General features: G+C 43.6%; 1 protein-coding gene across 2 annotated transcripts in view; it reads right to left on the bottom strand.

The window, feature by feature from the left end:
• Positions 1–14,235: 14,235 nt before the first annotated feature.
• The window catches only part of ARL14EPL (ARF like GTPase 14 effector protein like), a 310,837-nt gene continuing 297,310 nt past the window's right edge, over positions 14,236–27,762 (bottom strand). For both annotated transcript variants that reach the window (XM_069626549.1, XM_069626550.1), the window contains exon 4: positions 14,236–14,476. In XM_069626549.1, coding sequence (XP_069482650.1) covers positions 14,251–14,476 — 226 coding nt within the window. In that variant the 3' untranslated portion in view covers positions 14,236–14,250. The remainder of the gene's footprint in view (positions 14,477–27,762) is intronic.

The raw sequence follows: 27,762 nt of genomic DNA, 5'->3' as shown, positions 1-27,762 counted from the left end.
GTCACATAATTGATCAACGCTCTGAGAATGTAGAGTTCCATTTCAAGAATAAGCAAGTCCCAGACATCACAGTCATCTCTGTAGGAGACCAAACTGGTGATGGGAACCCTTCTCCATTTTTGGAAAATCAACCTTCGTTCCAGTTTTAAGTGGCAATCCACACTGGAAGGGAACACCTTAAACCTTTACACCAGTCCAAAATCTGAAGATACCTTTAGTCCTGCGGAACCAGACAAGGTACAACCCGCTCAAAGTCTGACGGACATTCAGAAAAAGGGCGAACAATTGTTTTTTTACCCATTCAATTAAATGAGGAGGAGGAGCCGGTGTTTGCAAAAGTATGCTTGACTAATGGAAAGTGTTTCATCAGCAAAGAATTATTCAGGAAACTCCCAAAAGATCAGAATATTCCCACCCTAAATGGATTGACAAATGGAAGTAGGTCTGGTAACCCCAAATTCCAAATATCTCCTGCCTAGCAGGTGTATGCAAAAAAAAGTCCATTGGCAACAAAAGCGTAGAACATAATTGTTGGGTCGTGAGAGATGTCCCTTCCACCTTTTATCTCGGAAGTGACATTCTCAACCAATTCGCAATTAATTTGGACCTAAATTAACCATAAAGCCTGGTCCCAACTGGGGAGGTGGGGGGGGTAACCACATGGGCTTTGACATTGAAAAAGCATTTCAGTCAGCTCAATTGCTGCCTTATGCCGTTGAAATTCAAGTGTGAGAAGAGGTACCATCCCAGGACAGGTGCGACAATTTACTCTTCCCCTCAAAATTAAGCGAGGACACAACCTCAAACATCAGGACGCTTTTCATATAAATCTAAATTCCCATGTCCACCAACAAGGTTTATATTTAAATCTGACACGCCTAGTAGACCTGACAGACGACACCATTCGAATATTGGTGGATAACAGCGACCCTCGAAGTATCACTTTGAGCACAGACACCTTTATTGGAGTGGTGGTTGATGTTGATTTAGGTAATTAAATCATGGGACCATTCCCCAAATGACTGTTTTGACATCAGCGACTGTATTCCTCTGGAAAATATTTAGTAGGCAGGGGTTAGGGGGGGAAATTTACTGGTGTACAGTGTGGAAAAGGTGACCTGTGGCATTCAGAGGGAGATGGTAGTGTCCAGGGTCCAGGACCACTACCGCAAATCCCCTGTGTAGGTCAACACCATCAAAAGAGATCCCTTCACCCAACTGGAGGATACCACTGGAAATTGCCATGCCCGAGGTCTTCCCAGGTATCAAGCAGATGGTCACGGAAAGGATCAATCTTGCTGATGCCTGTGAGAGAGGAGCAAAGACAAAAGCTAAAGCAGTTCTCCCTGGAATTTCAAGATATCTTTTCAGTGGACTGAAATGACTGGACCCACATCCATTCAACCACCATCCCAGCGGCCCTCAAAATGGCTCCAGTATTTGTGAAACAATACTGGTCACCTCTCACATCCAGGGAGTCACTCACAGAGATTGTTAAGAATTTAGAATCCAGTGGGATAATTTGTCCGATCCACAGTACCTTCAACAACCCTGTACTGGGCATACTCAAACCAAATGGCCAATGGAGCCCATGCACAGACACAAATGAGTTGAACAAATCAGTCTACATGTCAAGATGGCCCCTTCCCTACATTGATCAGGGACTGGCCCAGATCCAAGCAAAGGTGTACACTGCAATTGACCTGAGCAACGGTTACTGGACAGTACCTACGCGTAGGGAAGACCAGTACAAGCTTGCCTATACAGTCAGGGGGCAACAGTACTCATGGACCTGAACCCCCTTTGGATACATAAACTCTGGCAATGAGTTCAACATCTTCCTACATTAAGCTATGCAGATTTGGGCAAAAGGAGAAACCTGGCCTATGTGGACAACGTTTTGATCAAGGGCTCAACTGTGGAGGAACATATAGCAGAAATGTGCTATGCTCTAACACAGCTGCAGAAAGTCGGAGCAAAAAGCCAGAGCAAAACTGTCCTTTCAGAAGGCACAGTGGTGTAAGTCCAGAGTGAACTTAGGGGTCTTAATCCCCAGGCGAAGAAGATGGAAGCCTTATTGAAATTAAAAGACCCTACTACTTTGCGAGAGTAAGCAGCCCTCTTGGACTTACTAATTATAGTCGAACATTCATTGAAGACTACGCCGAGGGTCACTCGACCCTTGGTCCATTTATTAAAGGCCGGAGCCAAGTGGAAGTGCAGTCCGGAACAATTTGAGGCAGTAAAACAACTGAAAATAAGCCTTTCCCAGGATCCTTGTTTGGTTTACCCCCTTCTTGGAGACAGGTTTCTCAGATACTTGCCTAACAGCGGTATTGTACCAAAAGCATGACAAGGTCCACAAAGTCATCTCATACGCAAGCAAGACTTTGTCCTCTCTGGAGGAAAAATTCAATGACTGCAAGAAGGCACTACTGGCAACGGTGTCAGCGTTGAAAAATTACCACCCATTCATACCGGAGCACATCATTGTCAAGACTCCTCAGCAACCCTTGCAATATCTACAAAGTGACAGAAACCAGGCGGGGAACAATAGTAATTCCAGAATTACTTCCTGGATTCTGTCCATGCAAGGCTTTGCTGTGGAGGTCAAATATGGCCAAAACAAGAAGAGTCCCCTCGCACAAAGGTTGGCAGACTTGCAGGACTGTGCTAAAAAAACGGTCTTGAGGACGAAAGTCTAATGACTAACAACAACATGGAGATGTACATAACTTTACCACACAAGGTCTATGAAGAAAACGCGTCAGGGGATACTCACAGTTTATATAGATGGTGTTCCTACCACGTTGATAACAGGAAAAAAGAAATGGTGGCTGGCATTAGGAATGCCTGGGTGAATGATACCCCAGGACCCTCTGCCGGTTATAAAATAGTAGTCAGGTTGCAGAGTTGATGGCCATTTATCAAGCCATCTTCACTGCAGTGAACCACCAACTCAATGAACTGGTCATAATCACTGACTCTGATTATGTCAGGAATGGGTTTGTGGAGCACCGGATTAACTGGAAGAATCGAGGTATGCCTTGTGCCAACAACAAACCCTTAAAGCATGCCAAACTGATCCAGTCAATTTCTGATCTTGTGACCTCCAATGAGATGACCATCTATTGGAAGATAAGGACTTTAAAAGATAGAGGGGCTAGATAAGACTGGGAATGACCTGGCTGACCAGCTGGCTAAATCCGGAGCTTTGCAGGGGGATTTCACCAGGTCACAGAATAGTGAACAGTGAACTCCCGACTGCCCAGTTGAGTAAAGATACCCCAGATGCAGATTTGATCACTGCATAGAAAGAGGACATCTACACATTGAAGACCCTGTGAGCTTTCCTCCAACAGATTCGGATTGTACCAGCAAAGAGGATCTCCAGGTGTTAATGACATTTTCCAAGATGTTCCAGATCCAAGATGGTTTGTTGGCAAGGAGAGCTCTATCTGGTTGTGACCAATGGGTGGTACCTAACTAATTCTGAAGTTTGATGTTGAACCACAACCATGATGCAGCCAGTGTCAGTCACAGGGGGTTTCATATGACATTGGAAATCGTGTGAAGGTTGCCTACTGGCCACACATGGGACTGGACCTGGAAATTTATCTAAAGGGGTGTCCTGGGTGTGCTCAATTTCAAAAGAGTGTTTTCCTATTAGGAAAGCTTCGTCCCCTGCACACTATCTAAAAGGCCAAAGCCTTTTAAAAGCCTTTAAAAGACTTTTCATCTTTAACGATTCTCTAATCACCATTAGGCTTTGGCCTTTTAGATAGTGTGCAGGGGACAAAGCTTTCCTAATAGGAAAACACTCTCTTTTGTCCTCTATCTCCAGCCTAGGTACCAAGGCTGAGCACCTCTCCCCCGCACCTTTACTTTGTTTAATATCTCTAGATATATATAAAAATATACAACCTATATGTAATAAGATCGTCCAAATCAAGGTGTGCACAGTGTGTTGTCCACGTTTCTTGTGCTCAATTTCAACCCAGTTCACTCACACACAAGGGGAATGACACTGCCTTGGTCAGACTTGCAAGTCGATTTCATCAGGACAGTGATTCACTCTTCTAGAGGAAACAAGTATATGTTGACGGTGACATGCTTGTTCACAAAGGGGGTAGAATGTCTTCCAGCCCAGAACTGTAAGGCGGAGACAGCTGCTGCCCTAATGATCAACCACATCTCTCATTTTGGCCTCCCGCAAAGGATTGAGTCAGACCGAGGAAACCATTTTACCAGTGAGGTGATGGCAAAGATGTGGGAGGTTCTAGGGGTAAAAAGAAAACTCCACATTGCCTACTGTCGGCCTCAAACAGGGGGGTAGAGAAATAAAACAATTCTGAGCATCTTAAAGAAGTTCATGGCACTCTGGGCCCAGTTGGGATATCCAAATGTCACTTGTCCTGATGGTCTACACCATCTTCTACAACAAAGGTTTCCATTTGAGCTCATGACCGGACGTAAAATGGTATTACCACAGCATCTGCTCTATGGGACTCAGAAGCAGACCTTGATAAAGGCGTCCACTACTCAGGAGTACATTGAAAAGTTAAGGCGGCACCTCCAGCAGGCTTTTAATTATGCTCAGCTCTATTTAGAAAAGTCGGCTGAAGGAATGAAGCCCTACTATGATCTAAAGACCACCAAGAAAGAGTGAAGTAGGGGACTAAATTTACCTGTACAATTTTCAAAGGTATCCGGCCAAGGAGCAGGAATTCCCCCATCTTGGCGTGGTGCCTTTCAAATTGTAGATAAAATATCACCTGTTGCTTACAAGATCCGTATCCCAAAAGGGGAACCGACAGAAGAAATATGGGTCCACATCAGTTGAAAAATTGTCATCCCAGACACACTTTACAACTGATTGAGGAGCCAAATGAAAGTCAAGCAGAGGAACCATCTGAAGAATGAAAAATCAGATGGAAACTAAGACAAATATGTATAACCGAGTAATTTACTTGGTGTTATTGTACAAACAAATAAAATCTATTTTGTGAAATGGTGAAAATGTCATGTTATAATTGTATGTTGCTGTTGTAAATTCTATGCAAATATTCCAGGGAAATGTGTATTAAAAGTACTGAAACTCTTTCTTTCTATTAGAAAACAATCCTTACATTCCAGCCTGGAGGTGAGAGGAGAGTCCAGTGAGAACCCCAGGGACCCCAGAAAGAAGGAAGGAATGGGGTTGCCAATTCATACCGCCAACCCAGAGCTGGAAGGGGAGACTGGAGTGCCCACTCCTATAATGAAGGAACTTGCGCCAAATGAAACCCCACTCTGCCCTGCTCTTCCCCAACATAGTCTCATTGAAGAACAGGGGGGCATGTTGGGTGCATTCAAAGGCTCCACAGAGAAGTCCCTTTCAGCAAAAGCAGGATTTTGAAACAGAAATTTCTTGAAGTGTGCATCTACAGTTTGAATGTAAAAATATACCACTGCTAACAGAAAAATGTCAGAGAAAAAGACATGGTGCGGGTTGACAAAAAGTAATGTATATTATGTTTCATATATAAAATACCAGTGACATTTGAAGAACCACTTTGTTTTCATGGAAAAATGTCAGCCCAAGGCAAACCCTTTTTGCTGGCTCTGGGCAAACTTCACAAGGAAATCCCCCACTGCCAGTCTGGATATTACATCACCCATCTAATTACCCACTGCAATAAAGTGTCTGCTGAAGGTGTGGAACATCAGCGTTCCCCCAGACTGCCTGGCTCTGAAGGCAGTTACTGCAGGACAAGTTCCCCTTGGCTGGAACATGACCAAAAGGTGTGAACATGGAGGCAACCAACTTCAAAGAGCAAGCTGCAAACACAAAGAGCATAATAAAAACTCTGATTACAGGCTGGCCCAGTGAGACCATATGGCCTGAAGGAAGGAGAATGGCCATTTGTCTCACATGAAGATTCACAATTAATTTAAAAGGGCCATTATCATTTAGGCCTTTTTCTCAGTAACCAACAGTCCTACTGATTACATGTATGTGTTAATTTTAATGTACTTTCCAGGCGATTGTGGAGAAATTAAATTCATCCACCTGCAACTCACAGAACTGTAATGGCCGCCTAAGATGTGTTTCTGGCTGAAAAGGTTTCAAATATGAGTTAGTGAACGGGTGGAGGGAAAAACTAGGAATATGGATAATGAATTACATATTCATAACTGTCATGCTTCTTGTGAAAACTGCTGAAAATTGCCAGACAGTCATGCAAAATGGTGCAGAGCCGGCTATTTGATGAAATGGCCGACGTTTAGCTGAAAAGGATAATATATATATCATGGCAGTTACTAGTAAATCAAGTTTTCAATACATAACTTGTTTTTGCCAAACATTTATAGGAGAACAAATGGCCATTACAAATGGGAATTGCCATATGTTGCTCCAGACACCTCTCTCCTCCCAAACCCAGCCTCCCAATCAGGATTGGTTTAGAAGGGTAACTGTCCAATCCTAGTTGTGAGAACTCTGGCAGAGTTCTTCCCCAAGATTGTACAATTGGTGACGTCATTGCTGCTATATAAGGGGGACTGCACTAAGAGGGAGAGAGGCAGAACTTGTGAAATTTACCATCAGAAGGGCTGCTGAAACGTACCATCTGACAGCTGTAAGGAAACACCAGAGGAGATTGCTGAGAAGGAATTTGGGTGGAGCAGTCCATTTCTAGGAAGGCCTCAAAGCGGACTGGGTCCTATGGTGGAGAGCGGGAGGCCATCCTTGAGAGTAGAGTGACCAGACCCCTATCTTTCCAGAGTGTCCCGAGATGTAGCTGTCTTTCCTGAACTTTAAACAGAGGCTTTCTATTCAAGTAGAACTGAGCCCTGGGAAACCAAAAGGTGGGGGAAGTCTGCTTGCCTTAAATCCTTTCCCTTTATAGTCGACGGGGGGGGGCGGGGCGAAATGTGTAGATCCTTATCCTATTTAACTAAATGTAATCAATTCCCCATTGGGCAGAACACTACAGGGTGAATTTTGTTAAAATCCTAAATTAACAAAGCTCACTTCCCAGTTTGCATCGAAAACTATAGGATAAAATTTAATTGGGTAATCCTTTTTGTCCTGCTTACCCTGACATCTTTAAGGTAGAGGGGTGTCTTTGTTATTAAATCAGTCCAACCTTTCTATCCAGGTTCCCCAACAATTCCCCAAATAATATTTTTCTGTCCAACTTCCCAAACACAGACCAAAGTAGGCAGGGTCTGTGAAAAAAACTTTATCACCATGTGTTTATGTTAAACCATAAGTGTGGGAGCAATAATGGCCATATGTATTTGTACCAATCTTGAAATTCTGCTGCTAGCCTTTTAAGCCTGCAGGAAATTTAAACTCCCACAACACTACATTTATAATTCTGTTCGTTATGGATCAGTTTAATTATTACTTGAAGTGACATTTGTAGAAATTGAAGACTTGTGATTGTGTTCTATTCAACTCATGTTTGTGATTTATTTATGCTGAGAGAAGTTGATTGTGTTGTGCCTCGGATAAAGTAGTGTGACATTTTCATGCAAATTTCTATTACTTTTAATTTAAATAAATAATAATTTATTTCCGGTACCCCGGCCAGTTATTCGCTCGTTAGCTCAGTTGGAAGGAGCCAAGGGGCATGATATGAGTCTGAGATAGGGCTGAATAAAATAATCTGTTAAACAGTTTGTTACGAGACACCTTGAGTGGGGAGGGAAGAACTCGCCGTGTTGACTGGCCTCTCAATAAACGGTTACAATATGTATGCGTATTATCAGCAGCTCAGATTGCATTTTCTATACAATTGCAAAATGAGGACACTAACATGTAAGAGAACATGTCTCTGCTCACATACATATACCTTGCTTTACAGTAAGGGATCTATTTATATGTTGACTGTGTATGTTGAAATGGATTCGCCATACTTCTCGTTCTGTGAGGGGGGACCCACTTACCTGTGATATGGTTGGATATAGTATATTGGCCGTGCTTTATAGGTCTGTTAACTATGTGCATATTATAGAGGGGATTCTTTTTGTCATAGAATCCTGATCTTGTCTATTGTAAACAAACAGTTTACGCGTGACGTGAGATGGCTGTGAAGAGAAGACATGCATGCTCGCATGACGTCACATTGCTTAGATACAGGATGGTCGAGTCACAGCTCAGTTCCTACTCCAATTGAGCCTCTACAACTTCAGATAAGCATCACTTGAATTAGGTCTGGCTTACAAACATGGCATCATTATACTAGTACCTGCAAGTCGACATTGGATCTTTCTCCTCTCCTCCCAACATGGGAATGGCAGAACAGAGCGTGCAGGTTTGGATGATTAGCCCAGGTAACCCACACTGAGCATGTTTATCTAAATAACTGTTTTGAACACGGGAACCATATAAGATAAGATGTTTTGATGTGATGGTTTCCTTTTTTATTCAGTTTGTGAGCACCTTCTGTAAGTATGCAGGTAAATGCTACATTTACATATAATTCTGAAATGAACAGCCATTGACAGAAGACTATGAGACGAATCATGATTTTTAATATTTCTGGTTTTGTCTCCTAATTTGTTACGTTTTTTCCTTTACGTTGACTTGATGTATTGATTCTGTTGCTTAAATGAATATAGTGCTTAGCCCGGAGGACAGACTGCGTTCCGAAATGCATTGGCTACACATTTATGGATTTGTAATGCCTTTTATGATGGCATAAAATAACTAGGTTATTAGACATTGCCTGGATTATATGATGTAAGGACAATGCTAATTGTATTGAATTGACGAATAAAAATTCAAATGCATCTGTTATTAAAGTTAATATAAGAGATGTACTACACATCCTTGGGCCAAAGATTTTACCATTCTGCTCCAAAGAATTAGTCTGCCTTACTACCAATATTAGCAGATACATATTCATATTAATGTAGAATGGTTCCCATCTTCCACTAATCTGATGATTCTTCTGCCATAACATTTGCTGTCCCCTTTGGGCCCCTGGAAAACAGCTGAACGGCTTTAGATTTTATAAAGATAGCTCCAGTTTCAAGCTCTGACCTATCGTTCCAGAAGACGTGGTTTGTCTTCGGATTGGTGCCTGTGGTGAGAAACAGAAAATGTTGTGGATCTATGTCACTCACTAGGGGGCAATGAAACTGTACTACCGAGTCAGTGCTCGTAGTTCAGAAAGTCTGGAGATCAGTGGTCAAGAATGATATCCTAAGCATTTCATGTGACTCCTGCACCATGGCACCAAGAAATCAAATGTTGCTGTGCCTCCTTGCACCCTTGCCCACTGGAAAGCAGAGGCAGACACTTTAGATAAAAGAACCCACTGGGAGGAAGCCCCTTTGGGAGGTAGAACCAATTTCCCTGCCGAGATGTAGGGTGCTGTCCATATGATGCCAGTTGCTGTTGCAGACTCACGAAGAACTCTAGTTTGGGAGCCATCGGAATGGATCAAGAATTTGACACCATTTTGGCGTTTGTTCTCCTGATAAAGAGGGAGCATAGATCATACAGTCATTCAGATATGGATGCCACCGAATGGCTTTGCCATGGAGCAGTGCTAGCACAGGAGCCACAACCTTAGCAAACATCTGCAGTCAGATATGGAGAGCTATGAATTGCAATTTCCTAAATCGGACTGCAAATTGTTTGTGGGCCAGGAGGAACAGTATGTGAAAGCATGCATCTTTTAGGCCCGCTTAGGTCATGAAATCCCTGTGTAAGATCACATCCAGATTTTACATTCTGAATGTGCCGTTTCACCTTTTGGAGATCCATGGCTGGCTGATTGCCCCAAGGGCTTGGATATTAGTTTTGGAATCAGTCTGAACATCCAAGAAGATAAATCTCATGGATCGCCCCCGTCACCTAAATCACTACAACCTGCTCAGCCCACGGTTGTAAGAAATAGAATAAGGACTACACCAGAGAATCAAAACCAAAGCCATGGCGAGAAGGGAAAAGAGGGGTGTAGATGTGTATATCCCAAATAAGTACTGTGTACTGTAAGGGTGTCAAAGAAGTAAGCTGACACAAGGGTGGCACGTTTATTACAATACACTTATTGTTAGTAAAAGAACCCTCACTGTCCCGATCTCTAAGAGGGGGTTCCCTGCCTCACACAAATACTAAAGTATCTGTCAGAATGTCCATTTGTCACAACCTACTTCTATCCCTTACACTATCCATTACACTACAACTAGAGAATAATCTAATCCAACAGAAAGTTCCTTCTTCTGGAGAAGGACTCCCTTCCCCTGGTTTATGGGTGGCATTCCCTAAACAACATTCAAGACACTCTTGTAAGAGGACCCGGTAGAAACCCTGGCCACCCTCAAAGTCACATCGTATACAGAGAACATTCTCAAGATCCTACCGCAGTAGCTCTCCTTCCCTACATCTCCAGGTGTAGATCCCCATGATCTCATGAGCAGCTTCCTAACACAAGGCACCTTCCCATCAACCCTAAAGCAGGACAAATTTTCACTCTACTAAAGAAACCCACTCTAGATTCCGACAACCTAGGTAACCATCGACCCATCACCCAACTTCCCTTCCTAGGTATGATCATAGAGAAAGTGGTAGCTGTGCAACTGCAGCAACACAATACCCTCCAAACCCACCAATCTGGGTTCAGACCCAGATGCAACATGTTGACAGCAACCATACAGGTGGCCGACAATGCCCTCAACATCCCAGCTACCTGTGCCTTCTGGTTCTACTCTACCTCTTGGCCGCTTTCAACCCAGTTGACCACCAGGCGCTTACATACACCCTACATTGGTGCATGGTGCATGGGCGAAATCAGCAACCTTGGCCTATGCTAGTCCAAGTCCTACCTCGTCAACCGCCAGCAATTTGCTCAGATCGACTCCTCCAGATCGCCAATGCTACACGTGACCTGGGAGTCCCGCAGGGTTCCATCCTATTCCCAGTGATCTTCAATGTATACATGGAGCCGCTGGGGGCCCTCCTAGCCACACACAACATTCACCAATACGCTGATGACACCGCTATACCTCAAGATCGACTCCATCAAGGGCATCCATAAGCTCAAAACCTGCCTCCAACTGATCCAGTTGTGGCTGTCCAGTGCAAATTTGAAGATCAACCCCTCCAAGACCGAATTCCTACTCCTCACCTACAACAAGGATCACCCAGACATACAAGCCTAGCTATCAACCATGGACTCTGAGGGCTTCACACCTGAGCTCACCTCCTGCACAACATCCATTGGGCTCCACATCGACAAACACCTCTCCTTCAAATCACACAAAGCTCAGAAAACAGACAGCTTGGTATCAGCTCTCCCTCCTGCGGCAAGTCAAGCCCGTCCTCCCTCCAGACACCTTTACATCCACCATTCAATCACTGGTCCTATCCGGGCTGGATCGGGGCAATGTACTCCTCAAAGGCCTCCAGTCATCTATCCTTGTGCCCCCCAGAAGTGCTCTACACGTGGCCACAAGCCTCAAGGGTCTACACAGATAAGACCACATCATGCCGGCCCTCATCGACCTTCACTGGCTGCCACTGCATGCATGAATCTGCATCATCTGTATGGCTGTTGCCATCAAGTCACCCAGTTACCTCGGAGAAACATCAGCCTCTCCGGTGGACAGCACACCACGAGAAACCAGGACACGTGTAGACTTGAAATCCACTGCTGCAAAAAGGAAAGGACCAGAAAACAAGCCTTTTCTGCCTACACCCAAGACTATGGAACCTCCTCCCAGTCCACAACAGACTCGCCCCCACACTCCTTGGAAAGAAAAACTGCAGCGTTTTCCAACACAACCGCGTGTGTTTCTGCCTGCTGTGGCTTTAACTTTGGGTCTCCGGTGCTCCACACGCGGTTATGTTTACATCATGCCGCGTAGTGTTTCTACCTGCAGCTGATTTCCCATTTGGGGCTCTCGGGCTCCCCGAAATGGGAAATGCCAAATGCTGCGCTGTCTGCCTGACAAGGAGGAGCCTGAGAAACTCGGAAAGAAAAACTGCAGCGTATTCCAACACAACCGCGTTGTCTGCCTGAATCTGCTTTCCCATTTGGGGCTCCCCGTGGGGAGCCCGAGAGCCCCAAATGGGAAAGCAGATTCAGGCAGACACAACGCGGGTGTTTTCCGCAATGCCGCGTTGTGTCTGCCTGAATCTGCTTTTCCATTTGGGGCTCTCGGGCTCCCCGTGGGGAGCTCGAGAGCCCCAAATGGTAAAGCAGATTCCGGCAGACACAACGCGGTTGTTTTCCGCAATGCCGCGTTGTGTCTGCCTGAATCTGCTTTCCCATTTGGGGCTCTCGGGCTCCCCACGGGGAGCCCCAAATGGGAAAGCAGATTCAGGCAGACAACGCGGTTGTGTTGGAATACGCTGCAGTTTTTCTTTCCGAGTTTCTCAGGCTCCTCCGAGCCGGAGGAGCCTGAGAAACTTGGAAAGAAAAACCGCAGCGTTTTCCAACACAATAACGTTGTATTTATGTTTGCGGTCGCTTCAAAAGCGACCGCAAACATAAATACAACGTTTTTAAAGCTGCGGTTTTATTTCTAAGTTTTCCGGGCTCCTCCAGCCCGGAAAACTTAGAAAAAAAAACGCAGCTAGTGCTTATTTTTTGTAAAAAAAATAAATAGCACTTACCGAGATTCAGCTGCAGCTTTCCTGCTCTGGTCTCCGGTCCGCGTCCTCCGAGTCCCGGCACTGATGAAGGGAAAGCCACCCAGCGGTAGACTGTTTACTACAGCTGGCTGGCTTTTCCTTCATTAGTGCCGCAAAAGCCAGCACAGGAGGGCCTCCATTTCACAAAATGGCGGCGCCCCTGTGCTTGCTTTTTCGAATTTTGAGCTTGAATAGCTCAAAATTTTACATAGGAAGTTTTAAAACGGAGGATGCTAGTATTTTTTTTTATGTGGCCTATCTATTTCTTAAATAAAAATGTTTACTAGACCATCCCTTTAAGGCTTTGCCTTGATGGGGTTATAGATCGTAGAACCCTTTAATGCGGCTATGCCAAATTTGTATGGGCAACTGTGCTATATAACGATTGGAAGGCTGCAAGTAGTAAGCTGTGGCTGAGGTTGCAGAGGAAGAACTTCCAAAGCTGTAGGGTTACCTGCCAATAAGCGGTTGCTGAGGAAGCTGTCCCAAAACTGTAGGGATAGCCGTAGTGTAGGATGTGTGGGGGACTATCGCTAAACTGTTCCTGCTGAGGAAGTGGCCCCAAAACTGAAAGGGATAGCTGCAACTATGGCCGTTAGGGGTCACTAAGTTGCTGCTATTTAGCATATAAAAGTAGTGAGAAGGGTGTGAATAGCAGTGATATAGGCTTCAAATGTACATATTTCGTGTGCTTGACAGCCTCACAACAGTTCTGGAACAGCCCCTGCACATCTATGCTACAGCTTTAGGGCACACATGAAAATGAAATAGCTGCACAGCTAAAAGGCAGCAACTTTTCCTCCGAGGAGAGTATGAAAGTTGCTAAGGGCCATGGATACAAAGGGCAGAAATTATAGGCAGATCCAAATCTTTCATCTCCTTCATGAGCCAGAGAAGAATCTTCGGAAGAAACTGTAATATGCCCCGGAAAGCATGACAGAGCATCTCCCTCAAGGGAATCCGGGCATTCAAAAGCACCTTTTAAATATAACGAAGAGGTCTGGTTTAACTGCACAAATAACAGTAAAATTATGAAAACTGTTGTACGAAGTAGCTGAACTATAACCAGTCACTCTCTTTCTCAGACTGGAGTGAGATGACACATGCTGGTTTCTCCCTTTCTTTCTATATCACTCTACACCTCTCCCTCTCTCACACAGATACAAACGCACACAATCCCACACATGCCAACCCTACCGTCGTAGGCAGAACACTCCTGATTTTTCAACTAAAAATATTCAAACTCAAATGCAATCTTGTAGGACAACTAATTCCTCAAGCTTTCTGTGCTGAAATCTCCCTGCCAGGTGCTCCAGATTGTTGGCATGTATGCAATACAGAACAAAACGTACTGAATAAAAGCAGCATCTCCACAGATACCGGTATGGGACACTATGGTTGCCACGTGCAGATGTTCTATTGACTGCCCATGAAACTGTGGCTCTATTTTGGGAAGCATAACATCAGGCACCCCTTGCATCAGGCACTATCAGGCTCAAGTGCTCCTGCATTCTGTGCTTGCAGGCAAAGGAACACAAGTAAAGAGAATTTGCTTCAGCCGTAATACGTTGGTTACAAACAAAAAAAGTTCAAAACAAGACTCAAAGTGAAGAACTTTAATTGGGGTCATTATGAAATGGGAACTCGCTGACGACGTCGCCACACTCCGTTTGAATTCGATCATACACCCACTTTCTGTTACACCGACATTCTGGGCCACATTTCTTAGAATTGCACTTTGGGCATGGATAGAAACAGCCTTGGCAGTCCTCCTCGAGACAGTCGCACAAATCTCTGTCATTGCAAAGAAGCTTTCCACGTCGGTCGTACTTCTTCAAAACCCTGCAACACAAAAAGGTTTTTAAAAGCTTGCTGGAAAGCTAAACAAACTATTATCTGAGTTTTAACAATATCAAAACATTACTAATCAAATTGTGGATACTGCAACAAAATACTAAAGAATTGCCCCAAATTCTGACTGAAATTATAGGTTTGTTGCAATGCTCTGCTATTTATAGAATCCTTACTGTCCTCTGGAATTGTTCTCAGCCACTGTCTGAGGACCAACTGCCGTATGCCCTCATTTATCCACTCATCCCAGTATTGCCCACTCTCATCCACAATCATTCGGGGCATACGGTCTACTGCCAGAAATGGTATTCGCATAATTGACCTAAAATATTTGACTTAAAATATTTGATCGAATTCTTTTGACTTTTTATTTTTTTCAAAATAATTCAATCGAATGTTTTAGGTCAATTATGCCAATATACAGGATGGGTAAGGGTATAGATTATGTGGGCTATATTGACCCACTGAACATAATTCCTCCCATCCATAACAAAACTGCATTTCAGCAGAAACAGCAAAATGGCTGTGCTGGCTCCTGTGCACACCATGGCCTCAAAACTGTATTTCGCAGCAACAAAAAGATGGCTGCACCATCTTTCCAAGCACTTATTGAACAGGATGGAACAAGGGGGCACACAGAGGAAGCCTGCTAGTGTGTCCTTACATGCACAAAAGAGTGAAAAAGCAGTACTGCTTTGCTGAAAGCCCAAAGTTCCATTGAAAAAGAGAATATGTCACCTCTAAAATGATGCCGCTCTGATGCTATTTTTCCCGGTTTTCACCAAGCTGCTTTTATCAAAAAGACCCTGTCATGCTCAGCCATATTCACATTGGGCTACATTTAAAAAATAAAATGCATTATTCCTGAATGACAGGCTGTGCCAGCCAAACCGGAGAAAATCAACCAAAGATTTCCTTCAGCGACACAGGAAACACTTAAATTGTGCTAAAAAAATGTCAAAAATCACTGCTTGAAAAGAAAATCAGAGCTTTATGTGCACTTGTCAATTCCAGGAGTCATTGGCCTTGTACAGACTGTTGTGTACAAGAAACTAACTATGGCTGCGAAACAATTTAAGAAAAATGCAACTGTCACCATGTTAAATGCACTTTTGCAAAATAAAGGCAAATATCTGTTTTAAGATGGCATGTTGGATAAGGCCCTGCCCTTATCTAGCAACGTGAAGGGGATTGTGATGTGAAAATATATGTATGAAATGGTTCTATTCAGGTTTTCTTCCAATTCAGAAACAAAATAAATAGAATTAAATCAAAACTTCCGTGGCTGCATGAGGGGACTGGATGTCAGCCAAAAACAGGTGTTCTGCTGAGAGGATGACAGAAACAAAAGGGGCCTCTCTCAGTAGATACAAACACCTCAGTGATAACGACTAGGTTGGACAGAATCTGGTCTGGGCTGAGCCCTCAGACAATAGAATTTCCAGGACAAGGACATGTTGAAAAGAAAGTCACACTTCCTCGTGATTTGTACAGGCAGCTTCAAGGGAATCTCCTTGGAAGGCAGGCCCACACATGGGGAACAGATTGAACATTTGCCTCTAAAGACTATCTATTAATAAAAATGTAAAGACTTTCATCTCAGCAGCAGGACTTTGTAAAAATGTGAAAATCTTGCAGTTTAAAAGTGATTTTGTGGTTTATAATTTGAAACATTGTAGAATTCACTGACATCTTGGGGACAGAAATGGCAAAGAATTGGGGATTATAAGGAAAGTATCCATGATGCCATTACACATTTTAATACTTACATCCCTTATGATAATCCACACATGTGTATAAAGTTACAGAATTTTAGGCCGAATCTTTCATACTCAAAATTACCAAAAAGTATTAGAAGGGTGAAACAATGTCTCAGAGTTCAGAGTTGGAGTGGAATGGTCTGCATAAAACATGTAACCTGTTTATGTAAGTTGCTAAGAGACTTCAACTGTATAAACGTACCATTTGTAGAAAAATTGGATTTTAGCTAAAGTAACTGTGGGAGGTTTTTGAACATTGTAAAACACGCATCATAAATCTGACATTCTGCCTTGAAAATCCAACCAGTTGAGAGCGAGGCGGGGACTAACACCCATGACCAATCCAGTTGGTTAGAGGTGGGCTTATTTAAGCCTGCCCAGCCATATACTTTGATGATGTCACTATGCATTATAAATAAGAGTCCCTGACAAGACTCCAGACACACACTCTTCCTGAAGTTCCTGCGCTACGTTCCTGATCTGCTCCATCCATCTTGCTGATCCCAACTACAAGGCCTAAGCATTGCTGACCCTTCCAGCAAGGCCTCAATTCTGAAATCCCAAATAACTAAATGGGAAAGCTATGGTATTCTTTTGGGAAGCATCCTGAACCAGCCTGACCTGCTGCCCATTACCTGCATACTCACTGCAATCCTGCCATTCAGCTGTCCTTTGCCAGGAGAATTACCATCCAGTGACACGAATTGCCCAGCTGTTCGCTACCTGGGGACCAGACCTTGCCCAGCTGTCTTTTGCCAGGAGAATTACCATCCAGTGACACGAATTGCCCAGCTGTTCGCTACCTGGGGACCAGACCTTGCCCAGCTGTCTTTTGCCAGGCATGCCAGCCGTGTGGGGACCAGACCCTGTTGATTGTCCAAAAATCCCAAAACTCAATAATCCCTACCCCCATAGAAATACATAGCCCACCTTGTCTTGCCTTTGTCTCTATCCCACTACCAAAGCAATCCTATTTTACCCTGGTAACTTGTTGAAACTTAAAGATTAAGGACAAGATACAAGGATAATTCTAAGTGCTAGTGCCATCTCTTTTCAATTTTGTCTTGTATAATCCTAAACCATTAGTCATATTTCAAGTGATCGGACTGGTTTCCGCCAGGGTTGGGCGCTGGGGTGACGGGGTTGAACTTGCGAATCAACCTTGGATCTTACTGTGTCCACATTTGGGTGGTCTAGTCTGAATACTCTATTTTAAAGTCAAACCGTTCTTGTCACAACAGATTTCCTATTTCACAGCTTCATTTTACTCAAAATCGACCCTTTTTATATCTTGCATGTCTCATCCAGTTTCACAGCTAGAGACCCTTTTTCACATCTATATTGTCCCCGCGATATAGATCTATCCCCCAGCCCAAAAAACACACTCCAAATCAGAGTATTTCACCTGTTTTTTTTATTAAAAACCGTTTGGGTAATTTAAAGCGGGAATTGAGAAAATTGCAAGTTTTCCTATGTGTCCTTTGGCTGCAGCATGCTCTAACTTTCCACTCATTTTCGAATTGTATGCCTTTGCTAATCCATTGCCTTGTGATTGCCAGTGATATAACATACATGCGATTGTGATAAAAACATATGTAGATTATAATTTAACCACACATTAATTATTTGTAAAATATGAGTTATTTTAGGCCTTTGCTAAGGGTTTAAAGTCTAGGGGAAGGTTAACCAAGTGCATTGCTTTCATTTGCATTGTAATTATCACCCCATTGGGGATTGCTGCCCCATATTAAAAATGTATGATTTCTTTTGAATTTTAAAATAAATAAATATTGCATTTCACCAACCAGCCTGGTTCATGGTCCATTGTGACCCGGGGTATTTGAAAAAGGGGGTGTGAATTTGCATAAAATAAAGAGAAAGTCATCGCAGTTGTGTGCTACATACTAGGCTGAGTCCAAGGTGTGTGCCGCCTGATTGAAATCCTTAACACTTAGGTTGAGGCGAAGGGTGGGAGGGGTTGTGGGGGTTGCCCCCCGCATTTTAGACTGAAAAAAAGGCAAATAAATTCGATCAAATGTGACGAGGTCAAATGTTTTAGGTCAAATAGACCCAAACTCCAGAAATACCAGCCCACGACCACATGCCTCAGGACATCTCTTTTATGGCTTGCGCTAAAAGATATAAAGATGCATGACACCAATCAAAGATGTCAACAACTTTATTTCAAACTGAAGAGGGTGCCCAGGCGACTGCTTCTTTGCAGGTCACAGGCCGCACAGTGCATGTGTATGTGACCTCGCTGCAGTGCAGGCCACAACCCCCGTCAGCACTATAATACTGCATTCACTTATGAGGGATGGTGCTTAATGGGGAGTCCCGTATGCGGGAGGAACACTAATCAATACAAAAAGATTTGATCTACTCAATGTTAAGGCCAATTACATCACTCCCATAAAAAGACTCCACCACAGATATCTATAATAGCATTCAAGAAAAAACCCATTTGGTTTCCAGAGAAATTGGATAATCAATAATGAATTTGAATCCTAATTCTTCGGATCAGATCCCTTTGTTTTATGCCATTCCTAAAACACACGAAGACGAGACCATTCCACCCAGTAGACCCATTGTTGCTGGATGCGGTTCCCTTTTAGAACCCGTTTGCAATTTTGTGGACTAATTTTTTTAAACCCTCGAGTCAGCACCACTTCATACCGGAGGGACACTACCTCGACTATTCAAATCTTTGAAAGCCTGGCCTTCGATCCCATAAAGAACATTTGGCAACAGTGGAAATACAATCCCTCTACAGCAGCATCCCGGAAGGAAGAGGCCATCAAGCGTATCAGATCACCTGACCCCATCATGATAAAAAAATCAGGGATCTGCTGAGTCTATTGTTAAGATGATGACTATTGCGCTACAAAGGAACTTTTTTCTATTTGAGCATTATTTTTGTTTGCAAGTGCGAGGAACCGCCATGGCAGCAGCATTTGCTCCTAGCTTGGACATCATATTTATGGCAGCCTTTGAAGAATATGTGCTTTCTTTGAACAATCCCCATCAGTATCAGTTAACTGTGGAATCGATACATCAATGATCTCATCTGACAAGGCACAGAAGATGGGTTTATCCTGTTTTTCCAATGGCTTAACCAGTGCAATATCAATATTCATTCCACTATGGAAGACAGCAACAAACAGGCCAACTTCCTAGACCTGGTCATCAAAAATGAGAATGGCTTACTAGCCTGCTCATTGTTTAGAAAGCCCAGTGATTGTAACACTTGTACATTTCAAATGTTTTCAGCCACGCAGTCGGAAGGATAACTTGCCCTATGGCCAATATCTCAGACTAAGACACAACTGCGCCTCACTAGTGGACTTCTATTCCAATGCGGAAATCGTGGATGATCGATTGCTTAGTAGAGGTTACCCCAAAAAATTCTAACGAGTTAGATATACTCATCGAGAAGCTCTTTGAACCACACACACACACACACGTGTATCACAACAGACATCTGCTTGACATGTGTTTTCACTCATTGTCTTAATACCTTGGACCTAAAAATACTTGTTAAAAAAGTATTGGCCACCTGTTCAATCAAGTGTGCCAGACCAGAAAATCCCTGTTTGCCTGAAGCGAGCTAAACCCCTATGGGACTACCTGGTGCATGCACAACGATTGAGAGAAAATCCCAAAACTAGACTGTGGTATTCAAGACCACCGACAGGCCACTTTCCATGTGGCTCTTGCTCAGTGTGCAAATCATTATTTCCTATGGTATCATTGGTGTGGTAAAATCTGCCAACAATGTGGAACGCCTGCTACTCAAAGAAGCCAGATGGATACATAAGACGCAAACACACATCACAGGGCTCAATGATCAGTTCCTTCCTTTGATCTCACACGGCATGATTTGTTAATACTAGTTGTTCCTACGGACTATTCTGTACATTTGTTCTTTAGGTGCCTGTAAACGCCATGTTGGCAGCCTCTCAAGTGACAATTTTTCCACATTGCTTGCACTGTCTTTACTAGTTTTGATCTTAGGGCAGACATCTGTATGCCCATACGCAGCGCTGCAGTGACGTTATCAGACATCCAATGCATCCTAGCACCATGGGCACGATGCTCCCTTCTCGACACAAATGCCTCCCTGGAGTGCATGCATCAACACAAATCTAGATTACATTTTCCGCATCTTTGCACTAACCCAACACATCCTCTTTGCTTTAACCACCAGAGCATCTGGAAACCATGCAAATGGCAGTGGTGTGTAGTCTAAATCACAGTCACAAAACATATCAAGCTGGAAACTATATCCCAATGTGTGGCTCAACCTACTGAGCGATTTCTCTAGCACACTACCATTGCCACCCTTTGTCGTCAGGTCTCCAAATGGTGGTAGTTCTATAGCACACTCAACATGACAAGCATTTTTAAGACATGTGGGCATGTAAGAAGCACGTGATATGACAATGTTTCCTTTATTTCACAGAAAACCACGAGTCGCAAATTAGGAATCAAGTGCATTTAAATTCCCATCCCACCTGAAAGAAATCAATCAAGAGGACACCATTAACACTGAGAAGGAGCAATGGACATTTGAAAATGTCTATATACGGGCTAGTAGACAGATTGACTACTGAATTAATGATTCAATGATTTAACATAGCAGATGGTGAATCGATTGAGAATTTGAGTTTATAGAGTTCAGTCAGGCATGTCACACCACCCTATACTCTGTGAGCCCCTATTCCTTAAAATGTTATGACAAATGGTCTTCCATCATGCACAGGTCTACATTTTAGTAATTTCCTCGCAATTTGCCAGTGAATTTTACAGCTCTGTGATGGTAAAGGTCAACAGGACATTAAGGTAACATTCAATACTAACGATTTTCTTTGTGTGCTCGTGTGTAATCAGAAACTAGCTATTGAGGAATAAAATCCATGGTGGCACTCTACGATGTAGTATTCATGAAGTATTAAGATGGCTGCCATAAAAGTATATCAAATCTTCAATATCTACATTTATAGACCGATTTTAAATTCTAAGGTCTCAGTTGAAACCCATTTTCAGGCCTAAAAGAGTGGACCCAACATCATTTATTCAGAAGACAGTTCATATTTATAGTAGAGATATGCAATTACAGCACTAGTGTTACACGTTGTTATTGAAAACAATTGATTTGTATCATTTGTTTCAGGTACCACAATTTGATTGAAGGTAAGGAAGGTGTGTTTCATGTGTCAACACGAACATTTCAGAACTCGTCTACTGCAAAAACGATGTAATGCTTTAAGTATTTAGTGGGAAGACAGCGACTATAAACACACTACATAACACTTTGAAAAATACAACTGTAGAAGAAATAGAGCAAAGTAAAGCAAGGCGGCATCTGTCCCGTGACAAGACGAGCACACACACCAAGTCATTGTGACAGACTGCAGGTCACTGGCAGAGCATGAAGATGCTGGTGGGAGCCCAGTGAGCACTGCAGGCAGGAGCGCTTCTGTAAAAGATCCAATACACCAGTGCGCAATTACAAAATAAGGCCCGCTTTTCTGGTAAGACTTGAAATGCTAGGAGGCATCCGGCGTTTGCACCGAAGATACCGTTTAAAAGATGTAGGTTTATGTTCATGTGAGTGAAAATGGAGCGCACATGACATAATATATAAAAAAGTATGCCAAGCGAAAAATGTACACAACCAGCCTGATTCCCAAAAGCTTTAGACAATTACGCAATCCCATTGAAAAAGCGCTTTGTAAATCAGGCCCAATGCCTTGAGAAGTTCTGAAAAACCTTCTAAAAACAGATCCCAGTGTGCAAGTCGGGTAGAATCCATTGCCTGTTCATTAGCCCTTTTTGGAAGGTTTGCTCATCACTGCGGCAGCTGCTGAGTGACACTACAATGAATTCTGTTACTAAAAAGGTGTTAGAGGAAGATTCGAGATCACGAAAATCCATAAACTATTATTGAAAAACTATGTTCGGACATGGAAATAGAACTCAGCAATCCCGTCTATTCGAACCAATCGCAGCATAGATTACTGAATCAGTGAACGATGCTGTGCTTCGAAATGCAGGCATTAGTTTCACCATCCATTCTAACAGGAGGGCTCTAGATTAGGCTGCTAAATTACTATGGTAATTCAGTGGAAAGTCACGTGTTTGATGCAAAGCCAAGTTTCAAAAGCAATATCAAAAGTAGCATCATCCTTTTGCAAATGGTTTATAGGTGGGAGGCAGACATTTGATTGGCAGCAGGTTGAAAATGCACATAGGAACCATAAGGATACTGCTTTTTCACAAACTCTTCAGTAAAGGCAACACACGCATGTGCACTTCCGCTGCAGTTTGGGGTTGGCCAAACAGTGCATTCCAAAACATGCAGCTAATTCCATGCATGGCTTGGGTTCCTCAATTGACTGTTAAAAGGTTGTCTGGTTTGCGACAGCTTGAGGCAATGATCCTCTTTTCCACATGGAAGATATGGGAGAAGTATATGTACTACTGAACCTTGTGAAAGGAATATACTGTGCTGCAGAGAATGTGAACTTCCGTGTGCACACACTTTACGAAAAGGGAGCCCCAAAGGCAACTGTGTCAAGTTATCAGGAATGTGATTACAAAGATGAATCACAGTCCATAACATTGTACAATGCAAGCATGCTGAATCACGCACTCCACAAACTACCTTGCTACATGACAAATGCATCTCCTGCAATGGCCCAAAGCTCCAAAAGGGTCAGTTTAAGGAATCTGATGTTAACAGAAGAGCCAAGCATTTCACATCCTTTCGAGAAGTAGTTGGCCTAGTTTCTATGTAAAATTGGAAAAAGGTCAGATTTTCCTTTGAATGTCGAGACATCACAGAATGGGCCAGCAGACCAGAGGATGAAGCAATGGTGCATTCAAACCCGGCCTTTTTTTTTAATGCAAGTAGTGCCAAAGCAAATAATGCACCTATGTTTTCTGCCACCCACATCGGCTACCCAAACAGATTGCTCAATTCAGTTTACTTTGTTACGTCTAGAAAATTAACAAAACATGTGTTGTGTAATTAGATGTGTGTCTTGTAAGGTCCTGCGCAGCATCTAATAATCTTTTAACATTGTATTTGTGGTTGATTGGTCTTCCGACCTAGTGAACTGCAGGTGTGTATGGCATTACCTGGTGCTATTGGCTCTTCTATTGATGGATGAAGGATTCCCCACATGTGGCATGTCTGCTACAGTGAGAGCACCAAATATGTTCACCCGTGACGATTTCCTGTACAAAGGGCCAAAGAAACAGAATGCAGACTTGTTGCACTGTGCGCCTGCTACCTGAAAGTGTCCTTCAACCCTGTGTAGACAGTCTTAAAAGGGTAGCATATTTACAAACCAAATGCATAAAGAACCACATATTCAAGACTTGCAGAAAATTATGCAGAATTCTAGGTCAATGGTGGGAACGTCATTGCCAGTAATAAGGTCCGTTAGATGTGGTGACTTGAAAACACATTTCATCGGTGAAAGCAATGGTTGCGATTTTTCTTTGTATTAAATCTTCATAATTATTCTGGGATGGGGGCATACTATCTTGCAGAAATTAGTGTTTTGAAAGAGTCCGATCGTTAATCATCAGAAGAGTATGAAAAAGGAAACTGGCTTCTGTGGAACACTGACATTCCAGTCTGCGCTCTCGGAGTTGATGAAGCACTTGATCAAAACACTGCTTCGAAGATTTATTGAACTTTTGTTGGTTTAACTCAACAGCCAGGGAACATGCATAACAGTTTTTAATAGCAGCAGTATTTGATCTTATCCTTGAGCAGACCTCGAGCATCACAGGGATACCAGAGCAAGCAGCATCACACAAGCATCATCACAGCTCTAAAGAAGCAGTAAACAGGCATGGTATGCAATAAACATATTGTCTTATGCACTTTGTATGGGAGCGAGGGGTCCTCAGGCCCCCTCGCGTCATACGCTCCTCAGTACAAGGCTTGGACCGCGTGCCTCCGGTAGTGGTATTGCCCCTTGCCCTTATGTAAAGTTAACCACGGTTGACTGCTACATAGATGGGACTACTGAGCAGGACACGGGGCAACCATCTTTTGTGCCCCCTTTCGACTCCATCTTGGGTAAACAGGCCTCACTGCGATAGTACAGCAATGCTCAGCTCCCCTTTCCACCGCAGCAGCCAAGGACAGAGACACACACACAAGGCGCGCAGGCAGCTGGCTGGCCCCCACTCCCCCTGCGAAGGAAAGCTCTGTGCTTCCATTCTCACGCTGAAGCCGGAGAAAGTTGCAACAATTAATATGCTACAGTTTTCTTCCTCTGAGATCACTGTCCGTCTGAGAACCGGCATGTGAACCAAGATGAGCTAAGCACTTTTCTGCTCGATTCGTCCTCATAAACGTACAAGCCACCCACCCCCATTAGAACAATTTATTGCCATCCTGACCCTGCACCCCCTGTAAGGTATTTCTTTCAAGTGCCAGACCCTCGCCTGTGTTGCGAAACCCACCCAACACACCCACTACTAACCTTAAGCATTTTTATTATTATATATGCTTTTACTTGCACTAATGAGTTTGAAACTTAGAAATTGAGATGAAACATAGCCCAATTCTTTTACATGCACAATAAAGGTCACGGCCTTCAATTAAAGCCACGAATGACCCAATTGTACTGACAATGATCATTGTGTTTAACTATGTAGAAATGTGACAAGTAGCATAAAATGTTTTAAATAATTTGTCATTTAGTATGCAATGCCAGCTTAGGTAGTGACCACAGTGACCGGACCCTGACCTGCATGGAGCACAAGATGTTTGACGTCCGTCAGCTACTCAGCCAACCAGGAGGAAGAGATGCTACCCACACCTACAGCACCACACCGTCTGGCCAATCGGGTCCATTTAGTATTTTTTGTTAGAGTTACTTTAACTAATATAAATGTTGGCACGGATGTAATGAGAGTAGAGTTTTTTGGGTTATTTCCTAGCTGGAGAAATAAACCATCCTTTGAACTCTTGCAGCCGGGTCTCAGTGCCTCTTTCCCCGACAAGGGGTTTTGCCTGTTATTTTATTTCTTTTTCTCTCACATGTAGTAAGACTGGGAAAGGCACATACATTTTTGGTGACCCCCGCAACGTGATTTAGAGAGGTGCCTTGAGGCCTGCGCCACCCGGCAGCAAGATCCAGGGAAGCCCCCCCAGCAGAACCATCGCCTCCGCGGTTGACCAGACTGCACACCAAGAAGAAAGGGTCAAGGGTTCCCGGTTGACGAATACCCGATCGAAAGCTGCTCGCCAAGGCAGGTCATGGCTTGGTTGGGGGACGGACCTGAGTGAGGTCCGGCCGTGAGCGGTGACCCTCGGAGTACCTGACGGAACACGTGGAGTCCCGGTTGCAAAGACCCCAAAGGAAGGTAAGGGGAAATACGGGAAGAAGGGAATTAGCAACAAAGGGAAGGTAGCCAAGAATAGGGTCTGCGTGAGTGACGTTGAGGCTTTTCTGATCTATCCTTTATATGGCCATTAGGTGTTGTAAGAAGTGAGAAGAAGAAGAGAAGTGGTATCCTAGCCCGTAGGGGGTAGAAGGCGGCGCCGCGTAGCATTTGTCCCGACCAAGTGTGCAGAATAGAGATAAAGAGAAAAATAGTAGGGGTCTCGTGTAGGCTCGGAGTAGTTTTTAGAATATTCTTTTTCCATGGAAGTAAGAAATCTTGAGACATAATAAAGGTGAAAGAGGTGGGGAGTGAATGCGAAATAGTAGGTAGTATAGGGAAGAAGAAAAAACAGGGACAGTAACGGGAATAGGGAAAGAACAAACGCGCGCAGGCAGTGCATGTGTATGTTGCATGATTATATGTTTGTTGGTCTGCTTTTATGTATATGTCCTGTTGAACACGCTAAAGTATTTTAATACAAGTAATTTGTGATTGATATAAGGTAAAACAGAAGAAATAAACTGTGAGGGGTGATCAGGTAACACCTCTCAGAAAGCTAATGTGACATATGGTAATTGTGAGCATTGATAAAGAATGTATTATTTCTACATATTGTAATTGATATACCAAGTAAGAGGTGGGAAGTAATTCAAAAAGGTACTAGAATTCACAAGAAAGGAAAAGAAACATTGCCATGGGGGGAGTAACACCACTGGCACATATTTGCCAGCACCTTCCACTTTATAGCGACAGGATACAGAAGTATCACGATCAGTGGATCACTGAGATAAAGGGAGACAGGGTTACACCAATTTGGCCAGAAGGAGGATCATTTGACAAAAGAGTGTTGGACCTAGTATCAACACATTTGCTAGCGCGATACAAAGGGAAACAGTTACAGAACCGGAGAGAAGTGTTAGATTTATGGCGAATGTTTGAGGAAGTTTCCCCCATGGCAGAGGTAGGTACAAACCGAATGACAGAAAAGCAGAAAAACCCAGAAGAAGTGGGTGGGATACCAAAAGGGGAATGCTCAACAACTACAACCGAAAACGAAGTAACAAAAATCTATCCCTTAATGACTAGGCCAGTGGTAGGGTTTAGTGAACCCCTGTATATACCACCCACCGCCACTGCCTAGAGTGGGGCAACAGCCCCTGAACCTCCACCGTATGACAATGGAGGCCTGTATGGCCCCACGAGTGCGCCTCCTGTGGACATAGCACGTTTTACAGGTGATTTGAACCGTCAGTTAGCACACGCACAAATGGAAATAACACGGTTAAGAGCTTTATGTGACAAAGGGCAAATGCTGCCAGGGGGAGGGGAGGCACCCCACTGTCACTGGCCGATCTCACACCCCCGAGAGGGGCAGCAAGCAATGCAACCCCAGCAGCCTCGGTATAAGGACAGTCTATATCATCACAAGGGACGTCATCGCAGCAGAGACAAGAACAAGAGTGGCAGTCAGGACAGTTCCTGTTCCAATTGAATAAAAAGCCAGTGACAATTATACGCCCAGATACACCAGAGAGTCAACAAAGTGGAGACCAGGGTGAAAGACAAGGAAGTGAACCCAAGGAAAACTGGGAGGATAATAACGAGTTAGAGTCAGAAATAGAAGAAATATGGGACAATTTAGATGAATACAAAGAGGCAGCTGCCGCGGAGGGTTCCCCACTGCAAACCACCGTTACCCAGACACATTATCGCCACCATTATGGCAAGGTAGATTAAGACAACGAACAGGGAGGATAGGAAACCTATTGGTAAGTAAAACGAAAAAAGGGAAGACAAGCAGAACGGGAAAGAAACAAACTACAAATGCCACTGATACATAAAAGGAGCCGGTAGGCCAAATTACATTCCGTGGGCCCAAATGGACAAAACCAACTTGTTAAAGCTCCTCCCCCGCTGACGGGAGGGGCAGGTAAGTGGATACATGTATTTGAGAAAAACACGGCAGGCGTGCCTTTAGCTATAGGTGATGTAAAAAGTCTATTAGTTTCAGCAATCGGGGACCAAGCAGACACAATCTGGGAAAGGGCAGGGTTCCCGGGAGTAACAATGAGCTGTGACCGACACGATGGATCACCATTTAAC

This window comes from Ambystoma mexicanum, chromosome 6p (genome assembly GCF_040938575.1).
Source record: "Ambystoma mexicanum isolate Mex_15411 chromosome 6p, UKY_AmexF1_1, whole genome shotgun sequence".
Taxonomy (NCBI): domain Eukaryota; kingdom Metazoa; phylum Chordata; class Amphibia; order Caudata; family Ambystomatidae; genus Ambystoma; species Ambystoma mexicanum.
Note: the sequence above shows the minus strand (reverse complement) of the source record. Positions and strands in the feature narration are given on the sequence as shown.